The 13,796-nt window shown below is 66.6% G+C and overlaps 3 protein-coding genes across 3 annotated transcripts; 2 read left to right on the top strand and 1 right to left on the bottom strand.

Annotated features, from left to right (window-relative positions):
- Positions 1 to 455: 455 nt before the first annotated feature.
- On the top strand, positions 456 to 2,324 carry TMEM54 (transmembrane protein 54). Its single transcript, XM_038161178.1, has 6 exons — positions 456 to 468; positions 984 to 1,177; positions 1,489 to 1,548; positions 1,691 to 1,873; positions 1,957 to 2,088; positions 2,232 to 2,324. Exons 1-6 carry the CDS (start codon positions 456 to 458, stop codon positions 2,322 to 2,324), a joined length of 675 nt encoding a protein of 224 aa, XP_038017106.1.
- Positions 2,325 to 2,554: 230 nt separating this feature from the next.
- Positions 2,555 to 4,622, bottom strand: HPCA (hippocalcin). The gene is made up of 3 exons (XM_038160799.1): positions 4,070 to 4,622; positions 3,392 to 3,497; positions 2,555 to 3,184 (listed from the first exon to the last, which is right to left on the bottom strand). The coding sequence occupies exons 1-3, from the start codon at positions 4,445 to 4,447 to the stop codon at positions 3,087 to 3,089; spliced, it is 582 nt and encodes a 193-aa protein (XP_038016727.1). The 5' UTR covers positions 4,448 to 4,622; the 3' UTR covers positions 2,555 to 3,086.
- A 162-nt stretch (positions 4,623 to 4,784) lies between these two features.
- Positions 4,785 to 11,036, top strand: LOC119711240 (collagen alpha-1(I) chain-like). Its single transcript, XM_038161177.1, has 5 exons — positions 4,785 to 4,911; positions 4,973 to 5,974; positions 8,156 to 8,228; positions 9,864 to 9,923; positions 10,298 to 11,036. Exons 1-5 carry the CDS (start codon positions 4,884 to 4,886, stop codon positions 11,034 to 11,036), a joined length of 1,902 nt encoding a protein of 633 aa, XP_038017105.1. The 5' UTR covers positions 4,785 to 4,883.
- Positions 11,037 to 13,796: the final 2,760 nt, after the last annotated feature.

The raw sequence follows: 13,796 nt of genomic DNA, 5'->3' as shown, positions 1-13,796 counted from the left end.
GTCCCACCCCAGGGCTCTCCCTTCCCAGCCCCTCAGCCTGTGGTTGGCACCTGCCTGGCCGGATCCCAGCCTGCTGCCCCGGCTTTGGGGTGTGCTGGGGGGGTGGGGATGGACGGGGAGGGGGATGAGGAAGCGTGGAATGGTGAATTGGCACGGCACGGCACGGCATGTCACGGCACGGCTGCTGGCTTGGCAGGGGTGGGACACGCAGGAGAAGGTGGAGTTATCCCTTTGTCCCGGGGAGCTGGTCTGACAGGAACTGGAGCAGCAGGCGGTGGCTCCGGGTGGCCCCGGTGTCCTGGTCCTGCCCCGGTGTCCTGGTCCTGCCCCGGTGTCCTGGTCCTGCCCCGTCCCAGCCCCGCTCCCGCCCAGAGCCGATGGATCCGGGGGCTGAGGGCAGGGCAGGCCCCCGGGGCACCGCGGGGCTCTGATGGGCTGATCGCGGCCCGCTGAAGATGTGCCGAGCGGGTGAGTCCAGCTCTGGGCGGGGATCACAACAGGAGGGCTCCATCTCTGCCCTCTGCGGGGGAAACTGAGGCAGGGGGGGAGGCGGAGGAGCTGAGGGACTCGGGTGGGGTCAGGGAGGAGCTGGGCCGAGCGCTGGTGGTGATGGCTGTGTCAGGGTGGGTTCCAGAGGGGGAACAGCCCCCCGGTCACTCCTCGAAGTGCTGGCTGCCCGAACCCAGCCCCGGAGCTGCCGTTTGGGCACAGCTGCTCTCCCAGAGCTGCTTTGTCACTCTGAGGAGCCCCAGCTCTTCCCAGCCCCACAAGGACCCTGTCCCCATGGCCACTGGTCCCACACCTTTGCTCCAGTCCCAAGAGAGCCGGCTGGACCAGTGGTCTGCATATCTGGGCTACCGGTGGCTTCCACATCACCTCCTGCCAGCACGGGCCACGTCCTCTGGGGCTGTCCCCAAATTCCTGTGGCAGGCAGGGACAGCTCGGTGCTGGCCACCCCACACCCTCCTCTCCCCTCGTCTCAGGCCGCCTGGATCGCAGCGGCCACCGAAAGGTGCTGATGAAAACGGGGCTCATCCTCCTCATCGTCGGGCACCTCAACTTCATCACCGGGGCCCTGGTGCACGGCTCCGTCCTGCGCTTCGTGGTCACCGCCCGCGACGCCACCTCCCTGCACTACGGTGTCACCAACAGCGCCGCTGTCATCGCCGCGCTGCTGGTACCGCCGGGAACGGGGCTGGGGACACGGCGGGGGCGTGGGGAGGGCTTGGGATGAGGGAGGGATGTAGGGAGGGATGTAGGGTGGGGAGGAGATGGGATGCAGGATGGATGCTGCTCTGCCTCCCCTTCCCCGCCCTAAAGAAGCCTTTCCTGGGGAATTCCACACTCCGGGGCTCCTCACTGGGTGAGGCTGAGGGAGGTGAACGCTGGCCCTGGACGAGCTCCCAGGGACAGCCCCAGCAGGGAAAGGGGCCCGGTGTGCCTGGGCCAGGGGCTGCTCCTCGCCGACCCCCCTGTGCTTCCCCGCAGACCGTCTCCTGTGGAGTCTCTGCCCTGCTGCTCTCCCGTTACCTCGGCCCTGCTGCCCTCGTAAGCGCCCCCAGCCCCTCTCCCAGCACCCGGGGTGGGTGCAGCCCTCCCAGAGAGCCTGCACAGCCCCCGCAGCCCCTCTCTGGGTCCATCCCGGGGAGGGGACATCCCTGTGTCCCTGCTCTTCCTCTCCCTCCTGCAGAAATGGGCGCTGCTGGCCCTGAGCGCCTGCAGCAGCCTGTGCTGCCTGTGCTGCCTGCTGGCGCTGCTCGTGGCCATCGGCCTCACCCTGGGCAACCAGGGCCGGGTGCTGCTGGCCCCCTGCTCCGCCGCCAGCACCGCCCCGGTGTCCCGCGAGTGCCCCTTCGACCCCACCCGCGTCTACGTGAGTGCCCCGCGGGGTGGGGACGGGGATGTGCCGGGCGTGGGGAGGACGCGCAGGGGGCTGATGCTCCCGCTGTGTCCCAGAGCTCCACGCTGTCCCTCTGGTTCATCTCCCTCCTGCTGGAGGCCGTGGGGATCTTCTTCAGCATCCGCTGCCTCCTGCTCGCCCTCGAGCTCCTCCGCCTCAGCTGCTGCCGCGGGATGCTCCGGATGAAGGTGATTTTTGGCTCACCGGGCTCAGCTCCAACCCCTCCCCTCCCTGCAGGGCTGGGGCAGACCTGGCTGGGCCCAGGGGTGACTTGTGGCCCCGAGGCTTCCACCCCTCTGCTCCCACTCTCATCCTTCCCTCCGGCTTCCAGGTCTCTCTGCAGGCGGCCCCTGTGGAGAGCCCCGGCCCCGGGCAGTGCCTGGCCTTGCTGAGACTGGACAGTGGAGAAACCGCCCGGCTCTGAGGGATAAATGTCCCTGTGGATGTGTCCTGGCCACTCCTGCCCCGTTCCAGCACCAGCACAGCCCCACGGCAGGACTCAGCTGCCTCCCAGGAAGTGTGGACGCATCCCCAGGAACACGAGCCCATCCTGTGGCCTTGGGCTGCCTGGAGCTGCAGTGAGGGATGAAACCAGCCTGGATCCACACCTGGAGCTGTCCCCAGGGGTTCCGTGTCCCCTTTCCCGGCACGGACTGCACTGACACAAACTTTATTCTGCAGGTATTAAAGCCCAGAAGCACGGCCCCACGCCGTGGGGAAGGGGCTGACCCAGCCCTGCCCGTGTGGGGCTGGGTGCTGGGGACCCCCCAGCCACGGGGGCTTTGTCCCCTAGGCTGTGTCCCCACGCCTGCAGCAGTGGCTTGGCCACAGCCTGTCCCACCCTGCTCCAAGCCCTGGTGCTGGGGGGACTGTCCTCGCTCAGGGCACAGCCTGCCTCCACCCTCCCACCAGTGAAGCCAGTGCAGGAGCCCCCCGGGGATGGGGACTGTCCCCTGGGGTTTGGGACTGTCCCTCGGGGCTTGGGACTGTCCCCCGGGGTTTGGGACTGTCCCCCGGGGATGGGGACTGTCCCCCAGACCCCCCTCACCCCGATACCAGCCGGGCTCCAGCTCTCATCCCCCGAGGGGCTGTGGGGGCACAGCGGGGACTGCAGGGGCTGGGCAAGGGACAGTGACCATCTGCGGGGTCGGGGGTGGCAGGGGGGGCTCGGGGGGATCCGTGGGGCTCAGAACTGCATGGCCCCGCTGGGGTCACACTGCAGCAGGCGCACGATGGACGGGTCACTCTTGGCCCCTCTGATGAACTCCTCCAGCGAGAGCTTCCCTGCGGGGAAGGGGACACGGCTCAGCCATCCCCCAGCACCAGAGACCACCCGGAGCACCCACGGACCCCTCCCCACCCGTGAGGGGCACCCTGGGGTGCCCAGCACCCTGAGCCCCTCGGACATGAGCCATTTAATCAGCTCCTCCTGCGAGCCCTGGATTTAGCCATGAGACCTTGCCCTAATCCCCTGCAGCTCCTCTCATTTACCGTCGTTATTAGTATCCATCTGTCGGAAGATTTTGTCCGTCCTTTTCTCCGGCGTGGATTCGTCTTCAGGCATGTTCATGACAGAGGAGACCATTTTGTAGATGGCCTGGGGGAAGGACAGGGGGTGAGGGTGGGTGAGGGGGGGGCATTGCCCACCTGGGACGGGGACAGAGCTCTGGGCTTTGCTCCCTGGGAATGGGGCTGCTGTTTGTCACCCTTCCCATGGGATCGGGCTGTGGCTCCCTCGGCTCCCAGCACAGCCGGGGCTGGAGCTGCTCCTGCCGGGAGGCTTTGGCCGCTGGGATGCTGCTGCAGTGCCCGTGAGAATCACCGGGGTGGGGTTTGGGCGAGGAAAGCGTCTCCTACCCATTTGCCAACCCCACCAGGCATGCAGGGGGACAACTGCCCGCCCTGGAAGCGCGGGAGAGTCCCGGGATGAGGCGACAAAGGGACATCCCCAGGCAGGGAAGGACTCGGGATGCTCCAGAATAAAATAACCCCCGCAGCCACAGCTGCAAGGCAGCAACAGCTTCATCCCTGCTGCAGCCAAACCCTGTCCCGGGGGTCTCGCAGCGTGAAACCCTCAACCCAGCCACACCCCGGGAGGCGACAGTCGCGGCGGCACCGCGGTGACACCCGAGAGAGCTCCGCAGGAGCCGCGGCGGGGCAGCCCGGTACCTGCACGATCTCCAGCATCTCCTCCCGGCTGATGTAGCCGTTGCCATCCAGGTCGTACATGCTGAAGGCCCACATGAGCTTCTGCTCGAGCTTGCCGCGGGAGGTGACGCTCAGGGCGATGATGAACTCCCTGAAGTCGATGGTGCCGTCGCCGTTGGTGTCGAAGGTGCGGAAAACGTGCTCGGCGAACTTGGAGGCGTCGCCGTAGGGGAAGAAGTTGGCGTAGATCTTCTTGAACTCCTCCACGTCCAGCATGCCCGAGGGACAGTCCTTCAGGAAGCCCTTGTACCAGCCCTGCAGCTCCAGGTCGGAGAACTCGGTGTTTTCCCGCAGGTCCTGCAGCATCTCCGGCCGCAGTTTGCTGTTCTGCTTCCCCATCGCGCTGGGACGCGCCCCGGCTGGGGGGGACGAGGGCCCGGCCGGGCTCGGGGGGGTCCCTGTGCGCTACAGGAGGGGACAGGGACGGGGCAGCGCTGGCTGGCAGCCCCCGGACAGCCGGCAGGACGCCGAGGCTGCTCCCTCCATCCCCGCCGGCCGCTCTGAGCCGTCGGGGCCAGCCCCGGGGAGCAGCCAGCGCCAGGCAGCGCCAGCCCCCTCCTGTTTGCGTAATCAGCCCCTAGAGCTCATTTGCATAATAAATAGGGGATATTTAGGTGGGATCAGCCGGGCACAGCGGCCCCGAGGAGGGGAGGGGGCCCCGGCAGAGCCGCGCCTGCGGTTCTGGGTCCGGCCCAGCTTGGGGCCGGCCGGATCCGGGTCAGGTCCCTCGCAGGAGGGTTATCTTCAGCTCCTCCGCTCTCCCCGTTAATGTTTGATGCCTCCGGCGGGCACTGGAGCCCCAGGAAGGGCTGGGGGTGCCAGGGACCTGCTCGGGGCTCTGTCCCTGCCCCAGGGTGCCCCCAGCCCGGGGGGACCCAGCGCAGCCCAGCCCAGCAAGGAGGAGCTCACCAGGGAGGGTGCCCAGAACCCAGCCTGGGGACCCTGTGGTGACCTTGACCCGCTGCCACCGTCCTGGGGGGCACGGGGTGCAGTGGGGGCTTCAGAGGCTGCCTGGAGCTGCTTCATCCAGAGCAGGGAGAGGCCCCAGCACCCCCAAACCCCCAAAGTTTCCTTTGGATCTCAGGGCAAACGGGACTCCCCAGGAGGAGCAGCCAGGTAGGGCTGGACCCCGACCCCCCCCCAGTTTTGGGGGGCTGGGACCCCACAGGGTCTCTCCATCACCCCTCACTCCATCCAGCCCCGCTCCAGCACCCCGAGGAAGGATCTGCGTGTCCCCACCCCACTCAGGGGTCCCCAATTTTGTCCCCTCGGGGCTGGCACGACCCCCACCCCCAATGCCCGGGGTCTGTGACCCCTCCCCACTGCCCGGAGCAGCTCCCGCCGCTGAGGAGGGCACCCGCGGGGGGCTCAGCACCCCGAGAGGGCTCTGCCAGGACCCCCCCAAAGCGGAGACCTCCGGAGGGGCGGCTGGGCCCCCCCGGGAATCCTCTCCGGTGGGGAGGGGGGGGCTCCGGGGGATTCCCCCCAAACCGGGCACCGTCCGATTGCCGGGACACCCCCACGGGAGGGTCCCTCCCGCGGAGAGGCATCACCGGGCACCCCGAAAGGAGCGTCGGGGACCGCGGGGGACCCCGAGCACCCCCGAAAGCTGCGGCGGGGCGGGGGCGGCTCTGCGGCCGCACGGACGTGCCCGGGGCTGGCTCCGTGCCGGTGCCCCGGGCTCTGCGGTTCCTCGGTGCCCCCCGCTCGTGTGTGTGCGTGTCCCCCCCGGGCCCCCTGTCCCCGCCACCTCCTACCTGCCCGGAGACGGCCGCTGTCGCCGCCGCCACCGCAGCCCGGGAGCGCCCGCCGGGAGCGCCCGCCGCAGCGCCGGGAGGCGGGGGGGCACCGGCACCGGGGGCACCGGCACCGGGGGGCACCGGCACCGGGGGCACCGGCACCGGGGGGCACCGGCACCGGGGGCACCGGCACCGGGGGGGCACCAGGAGCATCGGCACCGGAGGGGCACCGGCACCGGGGGCAGCACCGGCAGCATCCCCCGGGACCCCCCCGGGACACAACGCACCCCCCCGGGACTTCGCCCCACGGAGGAGAGCTCGGGGTGCAGCCCCTGAACCCCCGGAGGAGGGGCTGGGGGTCTCTGGGAGCACGGGGAATGGGAACTGGGAACACTGGGAACACTGGGAGGTTTTTCAGGCACTGGGAACACTGGGAAGGAGCACTGGGTGGACTGGAAAGTCTTTGGGCACTGGGAACACTCGGAACACTGAGAAGTCTTGGGGGACTGAGAGCTCTGGGGATACTGGGAGCACTGGGAGGGCACTGGGAACACTGGGAGGGCACTGGGAACGCTGGCACATGCTGTCCCCACTGGCCCCAGAAGGTGCCAAGCCAGGCTTTTTGGGACCAGAAAGGGACATTTTGGGCTGGGTGTCCCCAGGACTCGAGCGAGGGCAGCAAAGCTCCCCCAGTGAGTCCGGCGAGGAGCAAAGTGGCTTTCGGAGCCCTGGGAAAGGCTCCAGTGGGGACAGATGCTCCCCATGAGGAGGTGCCATTCCCAGCATTTCCCGGGGTGGCCGTGGGCAGCAGATGGCAGGGGCAGATGGGAGCAAGAGCCACTCTCCTTGGAATTACACAAACAAAAAAGCATCGAGGGATTAAATCCAGCGCCCCACCGCTGGCCTGGGGGAGCAGGGGTGTGCTGGGGTGGCTGCTCCACAATGGGGAGATGGGGGGAAGGAGCCAGCATGGGGTTAATTCACCCCAAAATCTCCTGGGCATTAAAAAACTGTGGCTGACCCTCCCTGGAAGCATCCAAGGTTGGGGTGGACGGGGTTTGGAGCAGCCTGGGAGAGCAGAAGGTGGCCCTGCCGTGGCAGGGGTGGCACTGGGTGAGTTTCCAACCCAAACCATGGTCAGTGAGGCCGAGGGGCGTTGGGCACCCACCCAGGGAGACCTGGCACCTCCTGGCCTCAAAGCCAGGCTGAAGCGGGGCAGAGACAGGGAGCAGTGCTGGCACAGCACCCAAACCCCAGAGGTGTGGTTTGGAACACGGGTGAGCAGCTCTGGACCAAACAGAGGTGGAGAACTGGAGCAGCCCAGGCCCCGAGGAGCACAGGGACTTGACACTCCACAGCAAGGAGCAAAATTCCCACTCGTGAGCCTGGGAACCCTCCCTGAGCTCCAGGCAGGGCTTTGTGCACAGGGCTCCAGCCCAGTGCAGCGTTTTGGGAATGGGGTTGGGCTGGAAACACGGGGGCTGGGGAGGGGAGATGCTGCAGGGGTGTTTTCTCCTCTCCTGTTGTAGAAAGAGATTTGGGAAGAGGCTGGGATGGGGTGGGAGCAGAAAGGTTGTAGAAAGAGATTTGTTGTAGAAAGAGATTTGTTGTAGAAAGAGATTTGGGAAGGGGGTGGGAGCAGAAAGCTGAGGGAAAGGGAGATGTTTGTGCCTTTGGGATGACATCCCGGGGGGCTGGAGCTGAGCACCCCACAGGGCTGGCGGAGAGTGGGGGCCCCAAGGTGGGGGGTGCCACCTCCCGTCTGATAATCTTCATATCTATTTTAATCCCCCTGGGCATGAGTGACAGAGGCACAACTGACGCAGGCTGATTTGAAAGCATCCCATTTCCGACTCCAACCCGACCCTAAACCCACCTAATCCCCGAGCTGGAAGGGATTGCAGGAGGGACAGGGAGGATAATGCCCAGGAGGGGGGCACGGGCAGGGACATCAAACCCCCAGGGATCCACAGGGTCCCTGGCACGGGGGGCAAACCCCCCCCGGCTCACCCTGCCTGGCTCCCACCCCCTCCACCCCAAAATATTTGGGTTTATGGCCGGAGCCCCCTCCGGCAGCCCTTGCCACGGGTTCGGGCAGCACAGCTCGGGATGCCCCGGGGGTGCCAGGGCGGGCAGGGCTGCTCCGGGCCGGGTGGTGCTGCCAGGAGAGGCTGGAACAGCCCCAAGTGCCACCGTGGCATCGTCCCAAAGCTGCTGGGGACACACTGGGGTGCTGCTGAGCCTGCCTGGGAGCTCCCCTTCGTTTTCCTCCCGGTTTTCCTCCTCCTCCTCCTCCTCCTCCCTGCAGGGATTTCGGTGGGAATTTCCTGCGTTGCCATGGCAGCCGTGAAGCCCCCGAGGATCCTCTGCGGCAGAGCTGGGTGGGGTGGGGCTGCCGGGGACACCCCGGGAAGGGACACCCCGAGAGGAGACACCCCTGCAGGGGACACCTGGGGAAGGGACACCCCGGGAAGGGACACGGAGGGAGGGGACACGGTGGGAGGGGACACCCCGAGAGGGGACACGGCGGGAGGACACACGCCGGGAGGGGACATGGTAGGAGGGGACACCCCGGGAAGGGACACCCCGGGAGGGCACCCCGCGGTGTCCCTGTGCCCCAGAATGGGGGTTCAGGGCTCCCACACGCCTCTGTGTGTCCCGGGCAGTGTGTGGTGGCCTCGGCCAGGCCCTGCCTGTGGTCCCCGAGCTGACGGGACTCGGTGATGCTCAGGGTGCCCAGAGCTCGGTGATTTGGGGTCCAGCATCAGCCTCACCGCCCTCATCACCCCCCCAGTGCCCACGGGAGCATCCTCGTGGGTGCCCACACGGGCAGGGTGGCACGGAAGGAGTGCAGGTGCAGCCAGGATGGCTGTGGGTGTGCCCGGGGAGGTTTGGGCGCTCAGCACACAACAGACACCACCCCTGAAACCTTCTGGGGTACTGGGACAGACTGGGACAGGGCAAAGCAGGAGGGGCTCAGCCACTCGTTGTGCCGGTGAGCACAACCAGGGTGTCCCAAATACCCTACAGACCCCTCCCCACTGGCCCACACTGTCCCCAGAGCGTGTCATTGTCCCTGTCCCCAGAGCATGTCCCTGTCCCCAGAGTGTGTCCCTGTCCCTGTCCCCAGAGTGTGTCACTGTCCCTGTCCCCAGAGCGTGTCCCTGTCCCCAGAGTGTGTCCCTGTCCCTGTCCCCGCGGCCTGGCCCTGCGGAGGACACGGGGAAGGTAAGCGGGGCAGGGTGGGGCAGGGGAATAGCCGGGGATTAAAAGCGAATGCGCAGATAATGAGGATCTTTGGTAAAAAGCCCATTTGTATAATTTAAGCTCTAATAGGCTTCCTGGAACACAAAGCCCTTTGTGATGCCCCATCTCATCTGGATCAGGAGCCGCTCTCCCGCTAAACCTTGACTTAGCAGCGCGGGATGCGGGGACGTTTCGTAACATTTCATAACGGAGCGGCTCCACCCCGTGTCCCCTGTGTCCTCTTGTCCCTCGTGTCCCCATGTCCCCCATATCCCCATGTCCCCCATATCCCCGTGTCCCCTGTGTCCTCTTGTCCCCCATATCCCCGTGTCCCCGTATCCCGTGTCCCCCGTGACCCCCGTGTCCCTGTATCCCCCGTGACCCCGTGTCCCCATATTGCCATGTCCTCCATGTCCCCGTGTTTCCCGTGTCCCTGTGTCCCCATATTCCCATGTCCCCGTACCCCTGTGTCCCCGTGTCCCCTTGTCCCCATGTCTCTGTGTCCCCGTGTCCCCATGTCCCTGTGTCTCCATGTCCCCGTATTGCCATGTCCTCTGTGTCTCCCGTGTCCCCATGTTCCCCGTGTCCCCATGTCCCCCATATCCCCATGTCCCCATATCCCTGTGTCTCCTTGTCCCCTGTATCCCCATGTCCCCTTGTCCCTGTATCCCTGTGTCCCCATGTCCCCATGTCCCTGTATCCCCTTGTCCCCGTGTCCCTGTGTCCCCATGTCCCTGTGTCCCTGTATCCCTGTGTCCCCGTGTCCCCAGTTGCAGTGCCCGCGGTGCCGCCCTGCAGCACGTCGCCCTCACCTCGCCCTGCCAGCCAAGGTCGGGGCTCCTGGGGACACCGTGCCGGTCCCCGTGGGGTGCTGGCACCCTGACACGTGCCCTCAGCAGCGCCGTGACGCCGCCTGGGCCGTGCTTTGGGGCACTTCGGGCACAGGGGTGTCCCTGAGCCGGGCCAGGCTCTGCTCCAGCTGCCCCGGTTCGGGCTCTGCTGGGGGACCAGGACGTGCCAGGGCTGGCCCGGGGCTGCAGCTTGTCCCTGTCGTGTCCCCAGCCCGGGCACTGAGGGCTGCGGAGGTGGCACTGCCATCCCGGGAAGGGCACGGCCCCGTTGGGACAGGAATGGGTGGCACTGGGGGGGCTGCCCAGGGGGGTCTGCACCCAGACTTGTGCCTTGTCCCCCTGCCCTCCTCAAGGAACGCAGGGGTTAAACGCCACCACCAGTGCCACCAGTGCCACCACTGTCCCCAGGGCAGCGGCCACGCGCGGGCCCCGGGCTCCCTCTCGTGGCTTCTCGCCCCTTCCCATGGGGTGACCGAGGGACCCTCGGGGACGCGGCGGGGCAGCAGCGGCCGGGACAGCGGGGCCGGGGGTCTCCGAGCCGGGGGGCTCCGAGCGGGGACACCCCGGTCCCCTCCTGGCCAAGCCCGGCTGTCCCCAGCCCCCTGCGGCAGAACCCGCGGGACGCAGCGGGGCCGGGCGCGGGTCCTGTCCCGGGGGTGCCGGGGGGATGTTGGGGGGTCCCGGCTGTGCCCCCCGTCCTCTCCCGGCGCTCCGCGGGGCCGGAGCGGGCGCGGTGTCGGCAGATGGCAGCAGCGGCTTTCGGCAGCGCCGGGATGCGGGGGCTCCTCGCAATCCCCGCACCTCCTGCACCCCCTGAACCCCCCGAACCCCCTGTATCCCTCACCTCCTGCACCCCCTGAACCCCCGAACCCCTTGAACCCCCTGAACCCCCTGTATCCCTCACCTCCTGCACCCCCTGAACCCCCGAACCCCTTGAACCCCCTGAACCCCCTGTATCCCTCACCTCCTGCACCCCCTGAACCCCCGAACCCCTTGAACCCCCTGTATCCCTCACCTCCTGCACCCCCTGAACCCCCTGAATCCCGGACCTCCTGCACCCCCCGAACCCCCTGTACCTCCTGCACCCCCTGAACCCCCTGAATCCCGCACCTCCTGCACCCCCCGAACCCCCTGCACCTCCTGAATCCCGCACCCCCTGAATCCCGCACCCCCTGAACCCCCTGTAACCCCTGTACCCCCTGTACCTCCTGTACCTCCTGAACCCCCTGTATCCCGCACGTCCTGCACCTCCTGAACCCCCTGAACCCCTTGAACCCTCTGCACCCCCTGTACCTCCTGAGCCCCCTGTATCCCGCACTATCTGCACCTCCTGAACCCCAGGAACCTCCTGAGCCCCGCACTCCCCACACCCCTGTACCCTCTGTACCCCCTGAGCTCCCTGTACCCCGCACCCCCTGCACCTCCTGAACCCCCTGCACCCCCTCAGTACCCCCCTCTGTGCCACCACACCCCCCCAGGGCTGGGACTGTCGCTCCTGGGGGACATCCAGACCCATTTCCCTCGTGGGCCGCACAGCAATGCCCTCACCGCGGCCCCACACCCCAACGCCGATTTAGGGACAATTTTTTGGTGTCTCGGCCCCTGGCAGAGCCCAGCCCGGGGAGGAGGGCTGGCTGCGAGGGGTGGGACAGCTGGTGGCCTCCCAGGTGTCCGTCTGGTGCCGGGAGAGGGAAGAGGAGCGTCTGCGGAGCCCGAGTGCGTAATTAGAGCTGTGACTTAATTGGCAGACGGGGGACGCGTGACGGGCGTCGTGTGACTTGAATAGCGATGGGCTGGGGAGGTGGAGGAGGCTCCGCGCTGCGCGGGGAGCCCAGGGCGACCAGGACACCCCAAAAAGCTTTGGCCAGCGGTGGGGAAGGAGAGGGGACAGGGAAAGGACAAGCAGAGTGTGGGCAGTCCCATGGAACCCGAGGGAGCCCTCAGAGGGGACCTCAGAGGGGTGGTGACATCCCAGGGCACCTGCTGGGCGTGGCAGATGTCGTGGGGCTGGAAAAGAGCAACGTTCCTCCTTTATTTGGAAAGGGGGAGAGGAAAAAGACAAGGAATTGTGGTGTTAGCTGTGTTCAGCCTCTGGAAAAATACCAGGACACATCCAGAAGCCTCCTGTGGGAGCCTGGGAGGCAGTGGGATGACAGAGACCAGCCTTGTCACATCTGCCAGCAGCCACTGGGGCAAAACACTGCCCGTCCCATGTGCTGGGGCTCAGCCTTGGCCCAGGATGGGGTCCAGGCAGGCAGGGAATCCTCGGTTTTGTGTGTCAATCCCTCCATCTCACTGCTGGGGGACTCGGAATTCCCTCTGCGGAGCCGGGGAAGCTGCTGCTGCTGCTGCTGCTGCTGGCACGGAGGCACATCCTGCTGGGACCTCAGCTTTGCCTTCCTGGAGCTGTTCTGGCGTCACTGGTAGCAGAACTCAGGGTTTGTGGTGCTGCTCCAGGTGTGCAGGCCATGGAGGAGGCACCACCAGGAGCCTGAGCCCGGCAGTGTCTCCTGCCCAGCCTCGTGTTCTGGTGAAGGAAGCCCCAGGGGAAGCAGCAGCCTGGCCTGGAGCCACCCTTGCAGGGCAGGGCCCAAATCCTGCTCCTTCCATTCCAGCCATCCCTGCAGGGCAGTCAAATCCTGCTCCTTCCATTCCAGCCACCCCTGCATGGCAGTGCCCAAATCCTGCTCCTTCCAGCCCACTTATCCCTGCAGGGCAGTGCCCAAATCCTGCTCCTTCCATTCCAGCCACCCCTGCATGGCAGTGCCCAAATCCTGCTCCTTCCATTCCAGCCATCCCTGCAGGGCAGTGCCCAAATCCTGCTCCTTCCATTCCAGCCATCCCTGCAGGGCAGTGCCCAAATCCTGCTCCTTCCAGCCCAGTTATCCCTGCAGGGCAGTGCCCAAATCCTGCTCCTTCCATTCCAGCCATCCCTGCAGGGCAGTGCCCAAATCCTGCTCCTTCCAGCTCAGCCATTTGTGTCTGGATTTGGGGACCCCGAGCCCAGGGCAGGCAGCTCCAGCGAGGGGCTGAACCCCGCTGTCCATCCCGGGGCTCCTGCTCCTCCCCTGCACCTTCTCCAGAGCTGAAGTGATGAAATTTTAATCTGCTGCCAGGCAGGAGATGAAAGGGAGGCACCACAGGCATTTCCCTGGGATGCAGCAGGAGCGTGGCACAGACACAGTGCTGGCAATTGTCATCACCCACGCCGGGGAAAGAGGTGGAGTGGCACAGGTTTGGCAGGACAGGGCTGTCCCCTGGCTGTCCCCTGGCTTTTTTGCTCTCCCTTGGGTGCCTGTCACTTGTCCAGGAAGGATTTTGGGGACTCCCCAGCTGGCGGGGGGTCTGTCACTGTGTCCCCCAAGCAGAACTGTGCCCATGCCTGGCTGGAGGGTGGCAAGGGGAGGGTGGCAGGGGCTGCCAGAGCCCCTCACACCTGATTCAGCCCCCTCTGCATCCATCTGCAGGGGTGAGCAGGGAGAAACCATCAGGCCGTACACCAAACCATAGAGACCAGGATTGCCATAAACGTGGGGACCCCAGTGATGCTCCTGGGAGTCCCCAGCACACCTGGGCAGGTGGCAGATGGACACCTGGGACACAAGGACAGTGAGGGACACACAGCCAGCACTCGCCACCCTCAGCACGGCCGGGTGCCCCAGGCAGGGCTGTCCCTGGGGGCTGGAAGGTGCCACCCGTGCCCAGAGCCACCCAGCCCATGTGCAGCCCCTGCCAGGGCCAGGACGCCCCAGCGCTGGTGGGGAGCAGCAGCGGGGTCACAGCAGGGTCCCCCTCCAGTGTCGCAGGATTTGGCAGCTGAGCCGGGGACCTGGATTCTGTTCCCATCGCCAG

The sequence above is a fragment of the Motacilla alba genome, chromosome 23, assembly GCF_015832195.1.
Source record: "Motacilla alba alba isolate MOTALB_02 chromosome 23, Motacilla_alba_V1.0_pri, whole genome shotgun sequence".
In the NCBI taxonomy this organism is placed as follows: Eukaryota; Metazoa; Chordata; class Aves; order Passeriformes; family Motacillidae; genus Motacilla; species Motacilla alba.
This window is presented reverse-complemented; position numbering and strand designations above follow the sequence as displayed.

Excerpts from the sequence above, each read along its gene's own strand:
- HPCA (XM_038160799.1), bottom strand. The coding sequence starts at position 4,447 with ATGGGGAAGCAGAACAGCAAACTGCGGCCGGAGATGCTGCAGGACCTG. Across the intron at positions 3,498-4,069 it reads AGATGCTGGAGATCGTGCAG|GCCATCTACAAAATGGTCTC; the intron begins GTACCGGGCTGC and ends TCCTTCCCCCAG. Across the intron at positions 3,185-3,391 it reads GATGGATACTAATAACGACG|GGAAGCTCTCGCTGGAGGAG; the intron begins GTAAATGAGAGG and ends CCTTCCCCGCAG.
- TMEM54 (XM_038161178.1), top strand. Across the intron at positions 1,549-1,690 it reads ACCTCGGCCCTGCTGCCCTC|AAATGGGCGCTGCTGGCCCT; the intron begins GTAAGCGCCCCC and ends TCCCTCCTGCAG. Across the intron at positions 2,089-2,231 it reads GCGGGATGCTCCGGATGAAG|GTCTCTCTGCAGGCGGCCCC; the intron begins GTGATTTTTGGC and ends TCCGGCTTCCAG.
- LOC119711240 (XM_038161177.1), top strand. The coding sequence starts at position 4,884 with ATGCCTCCGGCGGGCACTGGAGCCCCAG. Across the intron at positions 4,912-4,972 it reads GGCGGGCACTGGAGCCCCAG|CCCGGGGGGACCCAGCGCAG; the intron begins GAAGGGCTGGGG and ends GGGTGCCCCCAG. Across the intron at positions 9,924-10,297 it reads ACCTCGCCCTGCCAGCCAAG|GAACGCAGGGGTTAAACGCC; the intron begins GTCGGGGCTCCT and ends GCCCTCCTCAAG.